General features: G+C 50.0%; 1 protein-coding gene and 1 long non-coding RNA gene across 4 annotated transcripts in view; one reads left to right on the top strand and one right to left on the bottom strand.

The window, feature by feature from the left end:
- Positions 1 to 6,127: 6,127 nt before the first annotated feature.
- On the bottom strand, positions 6,128 to 18,314 carry elp5 (elongator acetyltransferase complex subunit 5). Of its 3 annotated transcripts, none has more exons than XM_059975263.1 (8): positions 18,168 to 18,313; positions 10,313 to 10,373; positions 9,595 to 9,675; positions 8,968 to 9,200; positions 8,292 to 8,491; positions 7,261 to 7,350; positions 6,687 to 6,787; positions 6,128 to 6,458 (listed from the first exon to the last, which is right to left on the bottom strand). In XM_059975263.1, exons 1-8 carry the CDS (start codon positions 18,220 to 18,222, stop codon positions 6,353 to 6,355), a joined length of 927 nt encoding a protein of 308 aa, XP_059831246.1. In that variant the 5' UTR covers positions 18,223 to 18,313; the 3' UTR covers positions 6,128 to 6,352. The 3 variants fall into 3 exon arrangements, with proteins under 3 accessions (XP_059831246.1, XP_059831247.1, XP_059831248.1); XM_059975264.1 differs by having other exon boundaries at positions 7,267 to 7,350; XM_059975265.1 differs by lacking the exon at positions 9,595 to 9,675 and having other exon boundaries at positions 18,168 to 18,314.
- Positions 18,315 to 18,351: 37 nt separating this feature from the next.
- LOC132397034 (uncharacterized) overlaps positions 18,352 to 23,807 on the top strand; it is a 28,443-nt gene continuing 22,987 nt past the window's right edge. Inside the window, exons 1-2 of the long non-coding RNA XR_009513241.1 lie at positions 18,352 to 18,487; positions 19,699 to 19,798. This is a non-coding gene — a long non-coding RNA (uncharacterized LOC132397034). The remainder of the gene's footprint in view (positions 18,488 to 19,698; positions 19,799 to 23,807) is intronic.

The following is a 23,807-nucleotide window of genomic DNA, read 5'->3' as shown; positions in this document are numbered from 1 at the left end:
GAGCCTCAGTGGACGCACCCCCCCCGGGACATCCCATGAGCCTCGGCGGACTGCCCTCACTGGTACACATCCCATGAACCTCGACGGCTGCCCTCACTGGTACACATCCTATGAGCCTCGGCGGCTGCCCTCACTGGTACACATCCCATGAGCCTCGGCGGCTGCCCTCACTTATTTCCAGGAGCCTTAAAGACATGTTGTTTGGTTGTTTGTTTGTTGATGTACAGTTCCGGCCCTTCGACCACACAGCCCAGTAATTCCCCCGATTGTTCCTAGCCTAATCACGAGACAAGTTATAATGACCAATCAACCAGTATGTCATTAGAATATTGGAGGAAACCCATGGGTTCACAAACTCCTCACAGGCAGTGGTGGGAATTGAACCCCGTTTTCCCCCATCACCTTCCCACTATCCTTCACTTCCCCACACCTTTTTATTCGGGCAATCCTTCCTAGTCTTGAGGAAGGGTCATGGGTCATGGCCTACTCACTCCCATAGATGCTGCCTAACCGCCTGAGTTCCTCCAGCACTTTGTGTGTGTTGTGTGGATTTCCAGATTCTGTGGAATTTTTAATGTTCAGGGTTTATTAAGTTGTGGTTTATTAATCAATGAACTTGAAATGTTTACAAGGACATTGCCAAGACTTGAGATCTGCATTTATAGTGAAAGATTCAAGATTGTTTATAGGCCTTCAACAGTCATCACAATTACATGTCGTATGACATCACCATTACATGCTGTGTTGTATGACATCACCATTACATGCCATATCATATGACATCACCATTACATGCCGTGTTGTATGACATAGGCGATCATGGTCTTTTCATGACTGATTGTTCTTGGCAAATTTTTCTACAGGAGTGGTTTTTCATTGCCACTTTCTGGACAGCGTCTTTACAAGACCTGCGACCCCAGACATTACCAATACTCTACAGAGATTGTCTGCCTAGTGTCAGTGGTCGCATAACCAGGACTTGTGATCTGTACCGGCTGCTCATACATCCGTCCACCACCTGCTCCCATGGCTTCACATGACCCTGATTGAGGTGGGGAGGGGGCTAAGCAGGTGCTACACCTCGCCCAAGGGTGACCTGCAGGCTAGCGGAGGGAAGGGGCACCTCACACCTCCTTTGGTAGAGATTAATCTCCACCTCGCCACCCAAGGTCAGTACACGAGTGTAAAGAAATAATTGTTATGCCAGATTCAATGCAGCACAACAAGATAAAGAACACAATAAATATAAATACATAAGATTAATGTAGACGCATAAACTGATTGTATGTACGTAAAGTGGGTACAGGAGTATTTGTACATTACAGGTTAAACCTAAATTTGGTGCTCCATTGTGTAGTCTCTCTGAGGTGTGCCTACTCTGAAGGAGTTCAAATCTTCTCTTCAACAGGAATTCGGGGAGACCCTGTCTTTCTGCTCCCCCGTTGTGATCTCTGCCACCATCGGAGTCTTTGACCATGAGCTCACCCAGTCTCACTACCCAAGCAGCGTATCCTTCCTGAGAACTCGTCTTTGCTGCTACCTTGTTCCACACGGTTTCCAGCTCCATCTTCAGGCACCGTTTGCACCCACCGAGGATTAACTGCTGCTCTGTCCAAACCCTCTTCCCAATGCAGGCCCAATCTCAGCCTCTATCATTGCTTTTCTCTTCTCAACCTGCCCTGGACATCTCCGACATTTCATCCTCTTCCCCGAGCCACACCTTCAGCTTTGCCTTCCAGCGAGGATCAGCCAGTTGCCAATCTCCAGTCTGCAGATCTGCCATCGCCAATCCAGAGATGGGTTGCCCCACTCATAACTCAGTTCGCAGATCCCGCCCTCTCCAACGCCAGACTGTGAATTGTGCGGTCTCTAGCTCCGGCTCCGCAAACACCTTCTGCCTGTGGCATGGTGGCTGGGCTCCTCTCCCACGCCCAACCAAACTCCAACCCCAAGACCCTCACTCACTTCTTGGATCATCAAAGCCTCCATCTTTCTTCCACCCTACCTTTCCTGAACCCCTAAAACCCCCACCCCCTCCCGACACCATCAATTCTCATCCCCCCCCCCCCCGATCACAGCTCTAATCCCAGCCTTGTCTCTCACCATCCCCTCCAACCTTCCCTGTCTGAGGCAGGATGTTCTGTCCTAGCAAAGTACCTTCTGACCACACTGCCCTCCACACACTCTGCACCAACTTGAGAGGGTAACTTCACTCACCTCTTCATTGGAGTGTTCCCACAACCTTTTAAACACTCTTCATCTCATGTTCTCCACATGTGTTGCTTACTTATTTATTTTGTACCTTTGGTACTCTGGTTGAACGCGGTGTTGCAACGGTTAATATTCTAGATTTATTGAGCACGTTTACAGGACGATGAACCTCAGGGTTGTACTTGGTGACATTCTGTACATCTGCTTTGGTAACAGTTTTATTTTGAACCTTACCATCAAACCCGCAAACGGGGTGCTGTTGTCGTTTGGTGCAGTGACCCCACTTTGCTGAGGCCAGATACCTCCTCATTCCCATCCCTCGAAGAGACCCCAGTGCGAAGCATCGGGACCCTGTCTCTGACACCACCCACTCCGGGTCACTCCCATCCACCGCCACCAACCTCAATCCCCTTACTCCACGCTGCTCGCTTCTCCCTCCTACCCCCTACCCAAGATCCGCAAACCGAGGCCCACTGTCTCTGCCTGCTCCCGCCCCACTGAACTCACGTCCACAAACCCTGACTCCTTTGGTTCAGTCCCTTCCCACTTACACCCACGACACTTCACATGATCCCAATCTCCTCAACAACTTGCAGTTCCCCGGCCTCGATCACTGCATTTTCACCATGTCCCCCATCAACAAAGCCTCAAAGCTCTCCACCTCTTTCTCAATAAATGACCCAACTAGTTCCTCTCCATCACCACTGGTGGAACTAGCTCTCATCAACAACGTCCACTTTGTCTCGGGCAGCCATCAGCCCCCAGGTCTGCCTGCCTCTTCGTCAGCTATGTACAACATTCTAAATTCAAAGCCTTCCCCAGTAATACTCACCAACCCTTCCTCTGCTACACTGATGACTGTATTGGCGCTGCTTCCTGCACCCGTGCTGAGCTCGTCACCTTTCCCTCCAACTTCCACCCTTCCCTTAAGTTCACTCAACACCTCCCCCCCTTCTCAATCTTTGTCTCCATATCTGAAGACAAGTTGTCAACTGACATCTTTTATAAACTGACTGACTGCCATGACGATACCCCTTCACACCCAATCTCCTGGAAAACTGCTGCTCTCGTTTCTCAGCTCCTTTGTCTCCACGATGTCTGTTCCCAGGACGAGGCTTTTCTTTCCAGGACATCAGAGACATCCACCTCCTTCACAGACTGGGATTTCCCTTCGTCCACCATCGATGCTGCCTCCATTTTGGGATGTTGTGTAAGACAGCGAGGTCTAATTTGGAGTGTTGTGGGCAGGTTTGATCACCTGCCCAGAGGAAAGCTGTAAATAAGGTTGAAAGAGTACAGAGAAAATTTATGAGGATGTTGCTGGATCTGGAGGACCTGAGTTATAAGGAAAGATTGAATAGATTATGACTTTATTCCCTGGAATGTAGGCGACTGAGGGGAGATTTGATAGAGGTATACAGAATTATGAGGGGTATCAATAAGGTAAATGCAAGCAGGTTTCTTCCACTGAGGTTGGGTGGGACTATCAGAGGTCATGGGTTAAGGGTGAGAAGTTTAAGGGAAGCGTGAGGGGAAACTCTTCACTCAGAAGGTGGTGAGAGTAGGAACGAGCTACAAGCGGTGCATGCAAAATTGATTTCAACGTTTATGAAAAAATTGAATAGGTATGTGGATGGCTGTGGTATGGTCCTTGTGCAGGTCAGTGGGAGTAGAGTTTAAATGGTTTGCACAGACTAGATGGGCTGATGGGTCTGTTTCTGTGCTGTACTGTTTCCCGGACATCTGCACTCTCACCATCTTCCCCCGCCTGAACAGGGATAGAGCTCCTCATGTCCTCACCATCCGAGAGGCTCCACGTCTAACACTTCTACATCCATCTTCAGCAGGATCCTACCGCCAAACACATCTGTCACGCTGCTCCCCCAACTCTCCACTTTCCGTGGGGATTGTCCCCCCTCAGCAAACTCTCTCCTGTCATAGCTCCCGTCTGCCACATCTGCCCGTTCACTTCACCAGTGAAGCTGTCGGGGTTGTCTACCGTATCTGGTGCTTCCAGTGCAGCCCGCTCAACAATGTTGTGATCCAAAAGTAAATAGAGGGACAGTGTCGGCAAGCACCTCCGCTCTGCCTGCTGAAAGTGGAACTTCCCACTGGCCCACCATTTTACCTTTCATCCCCATTCCCACGTCGGTCCATGGACTCCTCTTCTGCCAAGATGAGGCCTCCCTCAGGGTGGAGAAGTAACATCTCAAACTTTGTCTGGAAGTCTCCAATCTGATGGTATGAATATCTATTTCTCCTTCCAGTATTTACCCCATCTACCTCCCCACTCTGCTCTCTTGCCTCTTCTCCTAGGCTGCCTATCATCTTCCCCTCGTGCCCCTCTTCCTTCACTTTCTCCTACTCGATTCCTTCCTCTCCAGTCATTTACCTTTCTCACCTTGTTACCTTCTAGCTTGTCTGCCTTCCATCTTTTAATTTTGGCATCTTTCCCCCTTCCTTTCCAGCCCGAAACATCGACCGTTTACCCTTTTCCATAGACACTGCCTAACCAGCTGAGTTCCTCCAGCATTTTGTGTGTGTTGCTTTGAAATTTCCAGCATCTGCAGAATGTTTATAAGCCTTTACTCCTTGGAACGTAGGAGAATGAGTGGAGATGTGATAGAGGTGTACAATATAATGAGGGACATAGATAAGTTGAAAGCAAGCCAGCTTTTTCCACTGAAGTTGGCTGAGACTCAAACTAGAGTTCATAGGTTAAGGGTGAAAGGTGAAATATTAAGGGGAACTTGAAGGGGAATTTCTTCACTCAGAGGGTGGTACGAGTGTGTCAACAACCAACACAGTCCGAGGATTGTGTGGGGGCAGCCTACAAGATTTGCTATGCTTCTCGTAGTAACATAGCATGCCCACAACTCACTAACCCTCACCTGAACCTTGGCAGGAAACCGGAGCACCCAGAGGAAAGCTTCATGGTCATAGAGAGGACACACGAACTCCTTACAGACAGCGGCAAGGACTGAACTGAAGCTAGGTCGCTAGCTACGACACGACAAAGCAGAGGGGCCTGAGGGTGGCTGTGCCCAGAACTTCTTGCAGCTTTGTCAGGCTTCTCCAGCCGAGTCAGGCTGAGGTTCTCAAAACCATTCAATCTCTTCATTCAAATGGCCTCGGCAGAGGATGGGGTGGGAGCTCACCGGTGTTACCTGTTAGGTGGGCAGGGAACAAGAACCACAAGGTAGATTTTCATCACAAGACTGCTGCTAGCAGCAGAGGGATGTGCAGAATTATTCCCAAGGAGAATTCGAAGTGACAATTATCCAAACGTTGATTGCTGGACTCCACGATGGGAGGATATGGAAGAGCAAAAGCAGAAACTCACCCAGAAAGAAAACCCCTTGCACTCCATAGTCCACAATCTCTCCTTCCTTTAGCTCAGGGAGAGAGTTCCACCCTATATCCTACCCTCGTGTGTGTGATGGGACAGTTTAGAGAGAGTTTCACTCTGTGTCTGACCCCGGGAGTGTGTGATGGGACGGTGTGGAGGGAGATTCACTCTGAGTCTGACCCCGGGAGAGTGTGATGGGACGGTGTGGAGGGAGATTCACTCTGAGTCTGACCCCGGGAGTTTGTGATGGGACAGTGTGGAGGGAGGGTCACTCTGTGTCTGACCCCGGGAGTGTGTGATGGGACAGTGTGGAGGGAGATTCACTCTGTGTCTGACCCCGGGAGTGTGTGATGGGACGGTGTGGAGGGAGATTCACTCTGTGTCTGACCCTGGGACTGTGTGATGGGACGGTGTGGAGGGAGATTCACTCTGTGTCTGACCCCGGGAGTGTGTGATGGGACGGTGTGGAGGGAGATTCACTCTATGTCTGACCCCGGGAGTGTGTGATGGGACGGTGTGGAGGGAGCTTCACTCTGTGTCCAACACCAAGCTGTTCAAAAGAAGAAATCTAATAAAAAGGAATTATTTTATTTAACACCGGAAGAGGCTGAAAGTTCCGAAGTTTGGAACAGAGCCAGAGACGAGGATGCAGGGAAACGGCGGGCAGCTGTCAGCAGAGATCTGAGCGGTGAGCATTGGACTCTCATTGCAGTTTCTTCGTTCTGATTGTGGTCACCAGGGTGAAGCCCAGTGACAGTGGGGCTGAGGCGGAGTGTCAGCCCTGGGGATTCCTCAGATGTCCAGGTCATCATCAGGATCTTCCTCGTCAAAATCGTCGCCGGTGTCGGGCTGGTAGTGAATCTTTCCCCGGCCTTCTCCTTGTAAGAGGGCAGCCTTCCTGCTCCGGCAGAGAGCGATTGGGAGAGGGGGGAGAGAGAGAGATGCAGAGGGACGGGGGAGTGATGGATAGAGAATGGGAGGGGAGAGAAACGGTCAATGCACACTTTCTGTGCTCACCGCATTCGCATCCGTTCTCCCTCCCCCATGACCACCAGTTGAGACAGTGCTGTGGGAGGGAAGGGGAGGGGAGACCAGGTTGACTTTGATGGCGAGACACGACACATACCTGGCAGGAGAGAGGTGGTAAGGCAGTGGCACGGACGAGCGGGCTTGCTGCTCCTCTGCCGTCAACCGCAGGTTGAAGGTCAGGTCTGCGGTGGGGTCCGTCTGAGAATCACAGAACAGGGACACGTGATGGTGGGGAGAAGCACCAGGAAGTTGTGGAGTGGGGGGTGAGCGGGGGGGAGTGAGAGAGGAGTGGGGAGGTCAGTGGGAGGGGAGTGGGGGGGTGAGCAGAGGGTGAGTGGGGGGGTGAGCGGAGGGTGTTTGGGGGTGAGTGGGAGAGGAGTGGGGGATGAGCGGAGGGTGAGCGGGGAGTGGAGGGCGAGTGGGGGGTGAGTGGGGAGGTGAGTGGGGGGGAGTGGGAGAGGAGTGGGGAGGTCAGTGGGGGGTGAGCGGAGGGTGAATGGGGGGGAGTGAGAGGAGTGGGGGTCAGCAGGGGGGTGAGTTGGAGAGGAGGACAGGGTGGGGGTAACGAGGTGCAGCAGAATGGGAAGGGGTATGTGGAGAGGACGTGCAGAGCTGAAGTCGAGGGGGGATGGTGCCAGTGAGGAATTCGGAGGGGTCGGGAGCCCTGGTACCTTTACCGATGTCTCTGTTGGCATCTCCTCTGGGAATGGGACCCCTGCAGTCCTCAGTCCGAGACCGTCCTCCACTGTGAAATACTCCACCTGCGGCAGAGGGCAGGAGGGTTTACCCCGTACTTGCTGCACTCCCTCACCCCTACCTCCATCACATCCACCTACAAACCCCAACCCAGACCATATCCCACTCCCTCCCACTATAGCCCTCATCCCCTCCATCCCCACTACAACCCTCACCCCTCCCACTATACCCCCATGTTCCTCCCTCCCTCACCCTCAACCCCTCCCACTACAGTCCTCACCCCTCCTACTTTAACCCTCAGCACCTCCCTCCCTCACTACACCCCTTCATCCCCTCCCTCCCCTCCACTCTTCATCCCCTCCCCCGTCTCACTACACCCTCTCCAGCTCTCACTATAGTCCCACCCTCCCACTCCCAGTATACCCCTAAATCCTGCCAAGGGTTCAAGAGGGAGAGGGGAAGAGTTCGAGTGGGAGGAGAGGGGGTTCGAATGGGAGGAGGGAGGGGGAAGGGTTCGAGTGGGAGGAGGGAGAGGGGAAGGGTTTGAGTGGGAGGAGGAGAGGAGAAGGGTTTGTGGGAGGAGGGAAGGGTTCGAGGGAGGAGGGAAGGGTTCAAGAGGGAGGAGGGAAGGGGTCGAGTGGGAGGATGGAGGGGTTTGAGTGGGAGGAGGAGAGGGGAAGGGTTCGAGTGGGAGGAGGGAAGGGTTCGAGGGAGGAGGGAAGGGTTCAAGAGGGAGGAGGGAAGGGTTCAAGAGGGAGGAGGGAAGGGGTCGAGTGGGAGGATGGAGGGGTTTGAGTGGGAGGAGGGAAGGGTTCGAGTGGAAGGAAGGGGTTGAGTGGGAGGAGGGAGGGGTTTGAGTGGGAGGAGGGAGGGGCTCGATTGGGAGGAGGGAAGGGTTCAAGTGGGAGGAGGGAGGGGTTCAAGTGGGAGGAAGGAAAGGGTCGAGTGGGAGGAGGGAAGGGGACGAGTATGAAGAGGGAAGGGGTCGAGTGGGAGAGATACTGACCGTCCTGTGGACTTTGCCTGACTTTCTCCTGTGGAAGCAGGTGGCGATGGCGTGTGCTGGAAATTCCCGGCAGCACTGGTGACCCTGGGGGACTGGGGTAAGTGACACCACTGCGTTCGCCATCTGGGCCACGACCTCCAGTTCCTGGGGCTGGTGCAGGTCAGCGTGGAGCAGGCCCAGCACCCGCCCCGTCCCCAAACCTGAGGAGAGAGCAGAGAGGGGCTCTGGGTCCCACTGAATCCCAAGCAGACTGCCCTCCACTTGCTGCCCCTCCCCGATCTTCCACTCTTCCCAAAGTGGAACCAAGTCTGAGCTTCACAATCTATGCATGACCTGCGTCCTACATTAAGAGCTAGTCACTTATGACCTCTGAACTGAGTGTCATTAATCTTTCATCAGAATCAGTGACCTTTGACCAGCAATATGCACAATTTCAGTTACCTTTGACAGAAAGCAATGACCTCTGACCTGGGTCAACACTTGGTGAACTCCATCAAGAATCTAGTGACCTCTGATCTGTCTTAAGAGCCAGTGACCTGTGGCCCCAGCAAAAGAACACCATTCCCTGCCGGTTATGTGAAACCCCTGACCTTTGACCTGGGGCGGGTGGCTCAGCAAAGGGTCCCTGCACTCCGGACGATGACCAGTGCTGGGCAGGGAATCGAGGCTCACTGACCTGCAGAGGCAGCTCTCCGCTGGAATGTGTGTAGGTCTCGGCAGAGGGTCGTGGCCCCTCTTGCCTGGAGCAGTTGGCTGAGGGAATCCAGCACGAGCATCCAGCGCGTTCCTGCTGATCCCAGGTCCATTTCCAGCCGGGATACCATCTCCGGGCCGGTGAAGCGCTCCAGGGGGAGGGCATCGCTCTGCTCCCAGTGTAGGGGGTCGCTGAAACCATCCTCAAACCTTAGCCTGAGTGGGGAGGGGGTAAGAGTCAGTCCGTCCCCAGAGCCCCCCCAAACCGAGTGAACCCCACCTATCCTCAATCCCAATCCCAGCTGATTTCTCCCACACCCTTCACCAGGAGACAAGCACAGTGCCGAACTCCCACAGGACCTACCAACAGGATCCACACATCACACTTCTGCCTCCCATCACACTCACCCCCTCCTCCATCACTCTTACCCCGTGCTCAATCCACCCATCACCTACTGGCCTGACTCAAACCCTCCCCATGATCAGAGCCTGACCTGTTCGCTCCCCACAGACGCCGCTCACACCAGAGTCCCGGTTTGTTGCTCCCCGGTATTGCCCGGATCCTCGTGACTCCTCTCCATACCAGGCGATGTGTGCCCCGCCAACTCACCTCGCCCTCACGCTCTCGTCCAGCCCCTCACAGAACTCTGACATCGAGAGCTCGAGGGTGGCCACGTGGATACACTCCCCCCTGCAAAGAGTGGTAAAACAACACACAATGTCACCAGCATCTCAGCCTCGTACAGGCCCTTCAACTGACTGTGGACCTCAGACACCAGTCCCTGAGCTGGGTGTCAATACCTCTGAGGATCTACCCCGGGCCCAACATATCGATACAGCTACAAAGAAGGCAAGACAGCAGCTATATTTCATTAGGAATTTCAGAAAATTTGGTATGTCACCGAAATCTCTACAGGTGCAGCGTGGAGAGTACTCCAACTGGCTGGAGTATTACACCGTCTGGTACGGGGAGGTCACGCCGTCTGGCACGGGGAGGTCACGCCGTCTGGCACGGGGAGGCCACAGACAGATCAGGTTCAGGAAAAGCTGTGAGGTGTTGCAAACTCAAGGCAAAACCTATACCACATCTTCTCCACCTCTATCAAGTCATCTCTCATCCTTCTTTGCTTCAAAGAGAAAAGCCCTAGCTTGCTTAACCATCCCTCATAGGACCTGCTCTTTAATCCCAGCGGCATCCTGGTGAATCTCCTCTGCGTCCTCTCTACAGAATCTAGTTCAATATGCAATGCCAACCTGTAACAGTTGTGTGCCCCATGGTGCCATCCTGCCCCCAGACTCCCAACACCGCCACCAGACCTGGCACTTACCGCACAGCTGCACTCTTCACCAGACTCTTGATCAGACTCCGACCCTCACACTTCAGGCTGTCTGCAGCAGGACGAGAGGAAGAAGAAATGATAAGCAGTCAGCCCCAGCGTTACCAGCCAACTCTGATCCAATCAGACCCAGCTTCCAGCTCACGTCAACCGAGCCCCGAGTCAGAATCAGGTTCATTATCGCTGACATTTGTGGGGAAATTGGATGTTCTGCAGTAGCAGTCCAGTGCAAAGACAAAAATATACTACAAGTCACAATCAGAAACATACAACATAAGTTGGAGCAAAAGTGAGGTGGTGTACATGGGTTCAATGTCCGTTCAGAAATCTGATGGCAGAGGGGAAGACGCTGTTCCTGAATCATTGAGTGTGTGTCTTCAGGCTCCTTTACCTCCCTCCTGATGGTAAGTGAGAAGTGGACATGTCCTGTACCTCCCTCCTGATGGTTAACAGTGAGAAGAGGACACCTGGGTTCACAGAGAACATCTAAATTCAAAACACCACCATCCATCCCCCTACAAAACAGGATGCTCTCAATTCTGTTCTCCTGAAAGAGTGACACCACAGAACGAGAAGCAGCTTTAATATCAGGGAGAAATCTGTTTCATTATTTACTGAGATACTGTGTGAAACAGGCCCTTCTAGCCCTTTGACCACGCCACACAAAATTCACTGTAAGGAACATACAAAACAAAAACAAGTCACGCACAAACAGCCAAGGTCTATGTGAATGTTTTCCGGTCTAACATAAACTCCAACCCCAGTCAATCTCCAATATCCTTTCTTGATTTTGAATCCCTCATTTCAGTCTCCCCTCCCTCCAACGAGACACCATTTCCCTGGACAGAGAGGACTGGAATTGGTTTATTATTATTACCGAGGTATGGTGATATGCTTGGACAGGTTGGTGGTTAGTGTAATGTTTTACAGTGCCAGTTATTGTGATTCAAGCCCAATTCCCGCCTGTCACCTCCAAGGAGTTTGTGCGTTCTCTCTGTGACCATGCGCCCCGTCCCCTCCCATAGTCCAAAGGCGCAAATACAGGTCAGCTTCAGATTGACGGGTTTACTGTACACCGTCAGGATAGGACTACTGAGTCACTCAAAAGCAGAGGTGGAGGAATAAACCTCATGATTGACTCCTCTTGGTGCACAGTGCCATCCCAATTCTGCTCATCAGACCTGGAATATCTCACAGTTAAGTGGCATCCATTTTATCTGCCACGGGAGATTTCTGCGATCATTTTGGTAGCGGTATACACTCCACCTCAGGACAGTGTCAAACAGAGCAACGGGATCAACATGCACGAAACAGTACACACCATCATTCTGGGGGATTTTAACCAGGCCAGTCTGAAAAATTCATTAAGCAATTACCATCACAGATCACTTGCAATATCAGAGGAAACAACACACTGGACCACTGTTACACCACCATCAAGACTGCCTACCATGCTATTCCACACCCTCCCTTCGGGAAATCTGATCACCTGGCTGTACTTCGAAACCCTGAGTGTAGGCAGAGACTGAAGACTGCAGACCCAGCAGTGAGGACTAAGAACGTTTGGACAAGGGAAGCACAGGAGCGCCTATAGGACTGCTTTGAATCAGCGGACTGGACAGTATTCAGGGATCCATCTTTGAATCTGGATGAGTATGCTGCAGTTGTTAAAACCTGTGTGGATGAGTGTGCGCCTACAAAGCTTGCTGTACACTCCCAAACCAAAGGCCATGAATGAACCAGGAGGTCCATTGTCTGCTGAGGGCTACATCTGTGACATTCAAGGCTGCTGACCCAGGTCTATATCAGAAAATCAGGTATGATTTGCTGAGGGCTATTTCAAGGGTGAAGAGACAATTTCAAACGAGGTTGGAGGTGACATCGGATGCACGGTAACTCTGGCAGGGTTTGCAAGACATTACTTCCTACAAAGCGAAACCCAGCAGCATCACTACCAGATGCACTCAACGCCTTCTATGCCCGTGTGGAAAGGGAGAATCCGTGAAGATCCCTGCTGCACTGGTGACCCTGTGATCTCCATTTTGGAGGCAGATGTCCGGAGGGCAGGACCTGGTAAGGCTCTGAAAACCTGTCCCAATCAACTGGCAAGAGTATTTCAGGACATTTTCAAACTCTTATTGCTATGGTCAGAAGTTCCCACCTACAAGTATACCAGTGCCTAAGAAGGATAATGTGAGCTGCCTTAATGACTATCGCCCTGTAGCACTCACATCTACAGTGATGAAAAGCTTTGAGAGGTTGGTTATGACTAGACTGAACTCCTGCCTCAGCAAGGACCTGGATCCATTGCAATTTGCCTATTGCCACAATAGGTCAACGGCAGACAGTCTCAATGGCTCTTCATACGGCTTTAGACCACCTGGACAACACAAACACTTACGTCAGGATGCAGTTCATCGACTATAGCTCAGCACTTAATACCATCATTCCCACAATCCTGACTGGTAAGCTATGGAACCTGGACCTCTGTACCTCCCTCTGCAATTGGATCCTCGATTTCCCAACGGAAGACCACAATCTGTGCAGATTGGTGATTACATCTCCTCTTCGCTGATGATCAATGCTGGCGCACCTCAGGGATGTGTGCTTAGCCCACTGCTCTATTCTCTCTATACCCATGTCTATGTGACTAGGCAAGCTCAAATACCATCTATAAATTTGCTGCTGATACAACCATTGTTGGCAGAATCGCTGATGGAGACGAGAGGGCATACAGGAGCAAGATATGCCAACTAGTGGAGTGGTGCCACAGCAACAACCTGGCACTCAACGTAAGTCGAAAGAGCTGATTGTGGACCAGGAAGGGTAAGACGAAGGAACACAAACCGATCCTCATAGAGGGATCAGAAGTTGAGAGAGAGAGCAACTTAAAATTCCTGGGTGTCAAGATCTCGGAGGTCCTTGTCTAGACGAAAATATCGATGAAGCTATAAAGGCAGTGGCTCTATTTCATTAGGAGATTGAGGACATTTGGTTTGTCACCAAAAATACTCAAGTTTCTACAGATGAACCATGGAGAGCATTCTGACAGGCTGCGTCACTGTCTGGTATGGGGGAGAGGAGAGCATTCTGACAGGCTGCGTCACTGTCTGGTATGGGGGGAGAGGAGAGCATTCTGACAGGCTGTGTCACTGTCTGGTATGGGGGGGAGAGGAGAGCATTCTGACAGGCTGCGTCACTGTCTGGTATGGGGGGGGAGAGGAGAGCATTCTGTCAGGCTGTGTCACTGTCTGGTATGGGGGGGGGGAGGAGAGCATTCTGACAGGCTGAGTCACTGTCTGGTATGGGGGGGAGAGCATTCTGACAGGCTGCATCACTGTCTGGTATGGGGGGGGAGAGGAGAGCATTCTGACAGGCTGTGTCACTGTCTGGTATGGGGGGGAGAGGAGAGCATTCTGACAGGCTGCGTCACTGTCTGGTACGGGGGGGAGAGGAGAGCATTCTGACAGGCTGTGTCACTGTCTGGTATGGGGGGGAGAGGAGAGCATTCTGACAGGCTGCGTCACTGTCTGGTACGGGGGGGAGAGGAGAGCATTCTGACAGGCTGTGTCACTGTCTGGTATGGAGGGGGAGAGGAGAGCATTCTGACAGGCTGAGTCACTGTCTGGTATGGGGGGGAGAGCATTCTGACAGGCTGCATCACTGTCTGGTATGGGGGGGAGAGGAGAGCATTCTGACAGGCTGCATCACTGTCTGGTATGGGGGGGAGAGGAGAGCATTCTGACAGGCTGAGTCACTGTCTGGTATGGAGGGGGAGAGGAGAGCATTCTGACAGGCTGAGTCACTGTCTGGTATGGAGGGGGAGAGGAGAGCATTCTGACAGGCTGAGTCACTGTCTGGTATGGAGGGGGAGAGGAGAGCATTCTGACAGGCTGAGTCACTGTCTGGTATGGAGGGGGAGAGGAGAGCATTCTGACAGGCTGCGTCACTGTCTGGTATGGGGGGGGAGAGCATTCTGACAGGCTGCGTCACTGTCTGGTATGGGGGGGAGAGGAGAGCGTTCTGACAGGCTGAGTCACTGTCTGGTATGGGGGGGAGAGCATTCTGACAGGCTGTGTCACTGTCTGGTATGGGGGGGGGGAGAGGAGAGCATTCTGACAGGCTGCGTCACTGTCTGGTATGGAGGGGGAGAGGAGAGCATTCTGACAGGCTGTGTCACTGTCTGGTATGGGGGGGAGAGGAGAGCATTCTGACAGGCTGCGTCACTATCTGGTATGGGGGGGAGAGGAGAGCATTCTGACAGGCTGTGTCACTGTCTGGTATGGGGGGGAGAGGAGAGCATTCTGACAGGCTGCGTCACTGTCTGGTATGGGCGGGAGAGGAGAGCATTCTGACAGGCTGTGTCACTGTCTGGTATGGGGGGGAGAGCATTCTGACAGGCTGTGTCACTGTCTGGTATGGGGGGGGAGAGCATTCTGACAGGCTGTGTCACTGTCTGGTATGGGGGGGGAGAGGAGAGCATTCTGACAGGCTGCGTCACTGTCTGGTATGGGGGGGGAGAGGAGAGCATTCTGACAGGCTGCATCACTGTCTGGTATTGGGGGTAGAGGAGAGCATTCTGACAGGCTGCGTCACTGTCTGGTATGGAGGGGAGAGGAGAGCATTCTGACAGGCTGCGTCACTGTCTGGTATGGGGGGGAGAGGAGAGCATTCTGACAGGCTGTGTCACTGTCTGGTATGGGGGGGAGAGCATTCTGACAGGCTGTGTCACTGTCTGGTATGGGGGGGGAGAGCATTCTGACAGGCTGCGTCACTGTCTGGTATTGGGGGGGAGAGCATTCTGACAGGCTGTGTCACTGTCTGGTATGGAGGGGGAGAGGAGAGCATTCTGACAGGCTGTGTCACTGTCTGGTATGGGGGGGGCAGAGCATTCTGACAGGCTGCATCACTGTCTGGTATGGGGGGGAGAGGAGAGCATTCTGACAGGCTGCGTCACTGTCTGGTATGGGGGGGAGAGGAGAGCATTCTGACAGGCTGCGTCACTGTCTGGTATGGGGGAGAGGAGAGCATTCTGACAGGCTGCATCACTGTCTGGTTTGGGGGGGGCAGAGCATTCTGACAGGCTGCATCACTGTCTGGTATGGGGGGGAGAGGAGAGCATTCAGACAGGCTGCGTCACTGTCTGGTATGGGGGGGGGAGAGCATTCTGACAGGCTGCATCACTGTCTGGTATGGGGGGGCAGAGCATTCTGACAGGCTGCGTCACTGTCTGGTATGGGGGGGGCAGAGCATTCTGACAGGCTCCGTCACTGTCTGGTATGGAGGGGGAGAGGAGAGCATTCTGACAGGCTGCGTCACTGTCTGGTTTGGGGGGGGGCAGAGCATTCTGACAGGCTGCATCACTGTCTGGTATGGGGGGGAGAGGAGAGCATTCTGACAGGCTGCGTCACTGTCTGGTATGGAGGGAAGAGCATTCTGACAGGCTGCATTACTGTCTGGTGTGTGGGGGGGAGTTACTGCACAGGACTGAAAGAAGCTGCAGAAGGTTGTAAGTCTTAATCAGCTCCATCATAGGTACTAGCCAATGTAGCACCCAAGATATCTTCAAGGAGCAGTACTTCAGAAAGACGGTGTTCCTCATTTGGACCCCCTCACCCAGGGCATATCCTCTTCTCACTGTTACCATCAGAGAGGAGGTACAGAAGCCTAAAGGCACACACTCAGCGATTCAGGAACAGCTTCTCCCCTCTGCCATCTGATTCCTAAATAGCCATTGAACCCATGAAATCATTAAAAAAAAAAAAAAAAAATATATATATATATATATATATATATAGATATATATAGTTGGCCCTCCTGATCCGCGAGGGATTGGTTCTGGGACCCCTTGCGGATACCAAAATTCACGGATGCTCAAGTCCCTCATTCAACCTGTCTCAATGCAGTGGACCTTGGGACCCAGCGGAACCCGACCTTATTTAACCTGTCTCAGTGCAGTGGATATTAGGACCCAGCATCAGAGCTCTGAACTTGCAGTGTTTCTGTTCACGAAAATAATCATGATCACGATTGAAAATAAAGTGGAAATATTAAAGCGATCAGAAAGAGGTGAAATGCCATTGGTCATTGGAAAAGTGTTAGGCTACAGTCAGTCAACAATCAGAACAATTTTAAAGGATAAAGTGAGAAAGGCTCCGCCCCAATGAAAGCTACAATTATTACTAAGCAACGCAGTAGTTTAATTATTGGGTTTTGGGTTTTTGATTTTCCACATCAACCCGGCACGAATGAAGAGCACACTCGGTAGCGGTCTGTCACTGGATTGAACTGGAGCCCGGCGCTGAAACATACGTTCTTAAGTGTTTTATATGCATATAAAGGTAAAATATATACTATATACTAAGACAAACGTTTGACTAACTGACGCTAAATAATACCAGATGTACCTGTTCCGACTTACTTAATAAGAGAACTTCTGATTTTTTTCGATCCCAATCCACGATAACCCATGCACATCTTCCCGTATACTTTAAATCATCTCTAGATTACTTATAATACCTAATACAATGTAAATGCTATGTAAACAAGTTGTTATACTGCATTGTTTAGGGAATAATGACAAGAAAAAAGCCTGTACATGCTTGAACAACAAGTGCTGGAAGAGCACTTCCAGGTTTTCTCGATTCGCGGTTGGTTGACTTGGCGCATGCAGAATTCGCGGATAAGGAGGGCCGAATGTATGATTTGTTTTTGCATTATTTTTAATGCAACTATTTAATAGACATATATACTTACTGTAATCATTTACTTTTTTTCTATGTTATCACGCATTGCATTGAACTGCTGCTGGTAAGTTAACAAATTTCATGACACATGCCGATAATAAACCCGATTCTGTATGTTGTGGGCATACTATGTTGGCGCCAGAAGTGTGGTGTCTCTTACGGGCTGTCCCCAGCACATCCTCGGATTGTGTTGGTTGTTGACACAAACAATGCATTTCACCGATTTGATGTATGTGTGACAGGTAATCTTTAGTCTTTTATTACGCAATATAAGGGAAAAGAATAACAATAGAATTACGTGTAACAGCGACAGAGAAAGTGCAGTGCCTGAAAACAATAAAATGCAAGATCATAGCAAGGTAGATTGTGAGGGGAAAAGTTCATCATATTATACAAGGAGTTTGTTTAAGAGTCTGACAACAGAGGGATAGAAGCAGTCCTTGGGCCTGGTGGTCTGTGCTTTCTGGCTTTGGTACCTTCTGCCCAGTGGGAGAGGGGTGAAGGGAGAGCACAGACTGAAGAGGGTAGAGATCAAAAGGGAGACGGGCAGGGCAGAGTAAGGTCACCCCCACCCAGTCACTGAGCCGAAAATGTTTGGGGAAAGTAACATTATTTTACATTTGTCCACTGAAGCGCACAAGAGAATGGATCTGACATGCAACATCTACAGAGTTCCTCTGACCCATCGATACTCATGACACTGACCCCATTCCTGTGACCCAGAACCTGTAACCTGAGGTATTTATGACACGTTACACCCCACACCACTCCTGTATCTGTAACCCTGCAATTCCCGGTATCTGTCACCATCCATCAGCTTCAGTAGCTGTCATCTCTGACACCCAACCCCACGATTTCCAGCGTTCCTGACTCCAGTGCCTGTCACGACCCACAACCCTCCTGACCTAGATGTGACCCCTGACCCCAGGTATCCATGATCTCCGATGTCCCTGACCCCAGTGCCTGTCATGACCCACAACCCTCGTGTCCTGGGAGCTGTGACCACCCCCAACACCTATATCCCGCGTACCACCGACGCCTACTAACCCCAGTTCCAGCAGCTCTGACCCCCCGACCGCGGTGAACGACACCCCCAATACCTGTCACTACCACCAGCCCCTCCGGCCCGGAGCCGCCGCTTAGACCCGACAACATCTCAGCCGCCGCCGGGCGCCCGGGTTATGGGCGCAGAACTATTGCGTCATCAGATCCGGGGTCCTCCATTGCTTCGGGGAAGCCTGCGCCGCGCCTGACAACTCGCAGTTGCCCCGGGTAACGCTCTCCTAACTTTTGATGGCGCTTCGCAGCCCAATTTGGAGGTGGATTATCGCCACCAACTGGAGTGTGGAGAGCTCGGGGGGGAACCCGCACCACTTCTCTTTCAAAGGAAAGCTAAATTACCCCCAAAGCCCTATAGATCGTAAGTAATGAAAGACGATGCTGTGAATCAAAGTCACTCCCATAACAAAGTTTTAAAAATTAAAACTATCAACCACAAAGATTGTAATGAAGCCTGCATTTGATTTGCTTCACACTGTAATTCTACATGTTCAACTGTTTCATAATGATGACGAGATCTACACACCCCAGAATAATGTTTCCCAGCAAGAAATAAGGAATAATTAAGCCTAGCAGGCCCAAAGTCAACAGTGTGCTGGAGGAATCCTGGGGAGAGAGGGGGTTGAGCGGCCTCGGCTGATGACTTGTAAACCGTGATCCCGGGCTACTGAGATCTCACAGCAGAAGCTGGCATCAGATTGACAGAGGGATGATATTTCGATCAGGGGTTCCCGACCTTTAACATTAACCGAGGGGGTCAGTGCTTACCAAGTTAAGAGCCCATGGTATTACAGGAAAGTTACTGGCATGGTTACAGCATTGGCTGATTGGTAGGAGGCAGCGAGTGGGAATTAAAGGATCCTTTTCTGGTTGGCTGCCAGTTACTGGTGGTGTTCCACAGGGGTCGGTGTTGGGACTGCTGCTTTTTATGCAGAATATAAATGATTTAGATGATTTGCAGATGATATGAAGATTAGTGGAGGGGCAGGTAGTGTTGAGGAAACAGGTAGGCTACAGAAGGACTTAGAACAATGGGCAAGAAAGTGACAAATGAAATACAATGTTGGAAAATGCACTGTCATGCACTTTAGTAGTAGAAATAAATATGCTATTTGCTAAACAGGGAGAAAACACAAAAATCTGAGATGTTGAGAGACTTGGAAGTCCTTGTGCAGAACACCCTGAAGGTTAACCTCCAGGTTGACTCGGTGGTGAGGAAGGCAAATGCAATGTTAGCATTCATTTCTAGAGGTCTAGAATACAAGAGCAGGGATGTGATGCTGAGGCTTTATGCCCTGGTGTGGCCTCACCTTGAGTATCATGAACAGTTTTGGGCTCCCCATCTAAGAAAAGATGTGCTGGCATTGGAGAGGGTTCAGAGGAAGTTCACAAGGATGATTCTGGGAATGAAAGGGTTATCATATGAGGAATGTTCGATGGCTCTAGGTCTGTACGGGCTGGAATTTAGAAGGATGAAGGGGGATCTGTAGAAATTTTCAAGGGTTTTTGGTGACATGCCAAATCTCCTCAAACTCCTAATGAAATATAGCAACTGTCATGCCTTCTTTATAGCTGCATCGATTTGTTGGGCACAGGATAGATCCTCAGAGATGTTGACACCCAGGAACTTGAAACTGCTCACCCTCCCCACTTCTGATCCCTCTGAGGACAGGTGTGTGTACCCTCATCTTACCCTTTCTGAAGACCACAGTCAGTTCTTTGTTCTTACTGACATCAGGAAGGAGGCAGAGTTACCCGGATTCTCTATCTCAGGAGGTAGTCACACCCTTAGGTTAGCTGTCTCAAATTGGGTCTGAGGTCAGGGTGTGATGGCAAGTGAGTTGGGTAGTGGGATCCAAGAGACAATGCTGGAGGAGCTTCAGCCCTTGAGCTTGTCCAACAGGTCTGTGATTCTTGCTCCCTGTGTGGATGACAGTGGGGTCTGTAGGAAGGATGAGCAACCTAACTGTGGCACCGTAGTTCAGGGAGCCATTCAAGAGGGGGGAAAGAAGAGAAATGTAGAGGTAATTAGGGATAGCATAGCCAGGGGAATAGACAGAGTTCTCTGTCATGAGGATAGAGTGTCTTGAAGGTTGTTGCCTGTCTGGTGCCCATGTTAGTGACATCTTATCTGACCTGCAGAGGAATTTGCAGTGGGAGGGGAAAGATCCCGTTGTCGTGGTCCATATGGGTAGAATGAGGAAAGAGGTTCTGCTGAGGGAATTTGAGCAGCTAGGGACCAAATTAAAAAGCAGAACCTAAAAGGTGGTAATCTCTGGATTACTACCTGAGTCATGGCAGATTGGCATAGGGTCAAGAAGATTAGAGAGTTAAATATGTGGCTCAAGGATTGGTGTGGGAGAAGTGGATTTGAATTGGCACCAGTACTATGGAAGGACAGAGCTGGTCCAATGGGATGGGCTCTACCTGAAACGTAATGGGATCTGGATGCTAGTGAATTGCATAACTAGGGGTGTGGATAGGGCTTTAAACTAAATAGTAGGGAGGTGGGTTCTACACATTGGAGAAGTATGGATAAAGAAAAAGAGAAAAGTGTGGATAAAGATAAAAAAAGATAAAATTAAGAGTGGAGTGAAGAAAAGTCAAGTGCAAAAGAAAAGAAGTTTACAGGATTTTAAAAGCACAATCAGTGTACAGGCACTTTATCTGAGTGCCTGTAGTATTTCAAACAAGCTCAGTGAACTTGTGGCACAAATCAGTACAAAGGGGTGTGATTTAGTGACCATTACGGAGATGTGGTTGCAGGGTGGAGAGGATTGGGAATTAAATATCCAAGGATATCAGGTAATACAGAAGGTAAGGGAGGTGGGGTAGTGCTCTTAACGAAAGGTGAGATCAGGGCGATAGAGATGATATAAGGAGCAGAAAGTTGAGTCCATCTGGGTAGAGATTAGGGATAGCAAAGGGAACAAATCACTGGTGGGAGTTGTCTATTGGCCACTGAATAGTAACATTACAGTGGCAGAGACAATAAACAGAGAAATATCTGAGGCTTGTAAGAATGGAACAGCAGTTATCGTGGGGGACTTTAACTTGCACACAGATTGGGTGAATCAAGTTGGTCAGGGCAGTCTTGAGGAGGACTTCATAGAATGCATCCGTGATGGCTTTCTGGAACAACCATGTTACTGAACCTACAAGGGAATGTGCTATCTTAGATCTGGTACTGTGCAATGAGACAGGTAAAGTTAGTAATCTTGTAGTTAGGGACACTCTTGGAAAGAGTGATCCTAGTGTGAGTGAGTTTCTCACACAAGTGGAGGTGCAATAGTTCAATCTAAAACCAGTGTGTTGTGCCCAGACAGTGGAGACTACAACGGGATGAGGGAGGATTTGATTAGTGTAGAATGGGAACACAGGCTATATGGTTGACGAACAGTGGTAGACTTTCAAAGAGATTTTTCACGGTGCTCAACAAAAGTATATTCCAGTTAAGAGCAAGGACAATAAGGGTAGGGACAGTCAGCCATGGATACCTAAGGAAATAATAGAGGCATCAAACTAAAAGCTCATGCATACAAAGTCGCCAAGAGTAGTGGGAAACTGGAAGATTGGGAAAACTTTAAAACAACGAACCACTAAGTGAGCAATAAAGAAAGGGAAGATAGATTATGAAAATAAACTAGCACAAACTATAAAAATGGATGGTTAAAGTTTTTATAATTATATAAAGTGGAAAAGGGTGGCTGAAGTGAACATAGGTCCCTTGGAGGACAAGAAGGGGGAATTGATATTGGGTAATAAGGAAATGACGGATGCATTGAGGGACTATTTTGTGTCGGTTTTCATGATGGAGAACACACCTAACATGCCAGAGAGAGATGTTATGGATGCGATGGGCAGTGAGGACCTCGATACAATAGCTATCACTAAAGAGTAGTGCTGAGCAAACTTGTGGGCCTGAAGATACATCAGTTCCCTGGTCCTGATGGAATGCATCCCAGGGTACTGAAAGGAATGGCAGAAGTTATAGTAGAGGCTTTAGTGATGATTTACCAAAATTCTCTGGACTCTGGGTAGGTCCTGGCAAATTGGAAGATGGTAAATGTCACACCATTGTTCAAAAAAGGATGTAGGGAAAAGGCAGTTAGTTTAACATCTGTAGTTGGGAAAATGCTTGAAGCTATCACTAATGAAGAAATAGTGAGGCATCTGGAAAGAAATGGATCCATCAGGTAGACACAGCATGGATTCAGCAAAGGCAGGTCCTGTTTGACAAATTTACTGGAGTTATTTGAGGATATAACAAGCACAGTGGTTAGAGGGGAACAGATGGACATTATTTACAGATTAACAAAAGGGTTGATAAGATACTGCATAAAAGACTTATCCATAAGATAAGGATGCATGGAGTTTGGGGGGGGGTGATGTATTAGCATGGATAGAGGATTGGTTAACTTATAGAAAGCGGAGAGACAATAGACAACAGGTGCAGGAGTAAGCCATTCGGTCCTTTGAGTCAGCACCGCCATTCAATATGATCATGGCTGATCATCCACAATCAGTACCCTGTTTCTGTCTTCTCCCCATATCCCTTAAGAGCTCTATCTAACTCCTTCTTGAAAGCATCCAGAGAATTGGCCTCCACTGCCTTCCGAGGCAGAGCATTCCATAGATCCACAACTCTCTGAGTGAAAGGAGTTTTTCCTGAACTCTGTTCTAGATGGCCTACCCCTTATTCTTAAACAGTGGCCTCTGGTTCTGGACTCCCCCAACATCGGGAACATGTTTCCTGCCTCTAACATGTCCAATCCCTTAATAATCTTATATGTCCCTAATGAGATCCCCTCTCATCCTTCTAAATTCCAGTGTATACAAGCCCAGTCGCTCCAACTTTTCAACATATGATAGATAGTCCCACCATCCCGGGAATTAACCTTATGAACCTACGCTGCACTCCCTCAATAGCAAGAATGTCCTTCCTCAAATTTGGAGACCAAAACTGAACACAATACTCCAGGTGTGATCTCACCAGGGCACTGTACAACTGCAGAAGGACCTCTTTGCTCCTATACTCAACTCCCCTTGTTATGAAGGCCAACATGCCATTAGCTTTCTTCATTGTCTGCTGTACCTGCATGCTTACTTTCAGTGACTGATGTACAAGAACACCTAGATCTCGTTGTACTTCCCCTTTTCCTAACGTGACACCATTCGGATAGTAATCTGCCTTCCTGTTCTTGCCACCAAAGTGGATAACTTCACATTTATCCACATTAAACTGCATCTACCCACTCACCCAACCTGTCCAAGTCACCCCGCATTCTCCTAACATCTTCCTCACATTTCACACTGCCACCCACCTTTGTGTCATCTGCAAATTTGCCAATGTTACTTTTAATCCCTTCATCTAAATCATTAATATATATTGTAAATAGCTGTGGTCCCAGCACCGACCCTTGCGGTACCCCACTAGTCACTGCCTGCCATTCTGAAAGGGACCCATTAATCCCTGCTCTTTGTTTCCTGTCTGCCAAACAATTTTCTATCCATGTTAGTACCCTACCAACAAAACCATGTGCTCTAATTTTGCCCACAAATCTCCTATGTGGGACCTTATCAAAGGCTTTCTGAAAGTCCAGGTACACATCATCCTCTGGCTCTCCCTTGTCCACTTTCATAGTTACATCCTCAAAAAATTCCGGAAGATTAGTCAAGCA

This window comes from Hypanus sabinus, chromosome 7 (assembly GCF_030144855.1).
Source record: "Hypanus sabinus isolate sHypSab1 chromosome 7, sHypSab1.hap1, whole genome shotgun sequence".
Lineage (NCBI taxonomy): Eukaryota > Metazoa > Chordata > Chondrichthyes > Myliobatiformes > Dasyatidae > Hypanus > Hypanus sabinus.
This window is presented reverse-complemented; position numbering and strand designations above follow the sequence as displayed.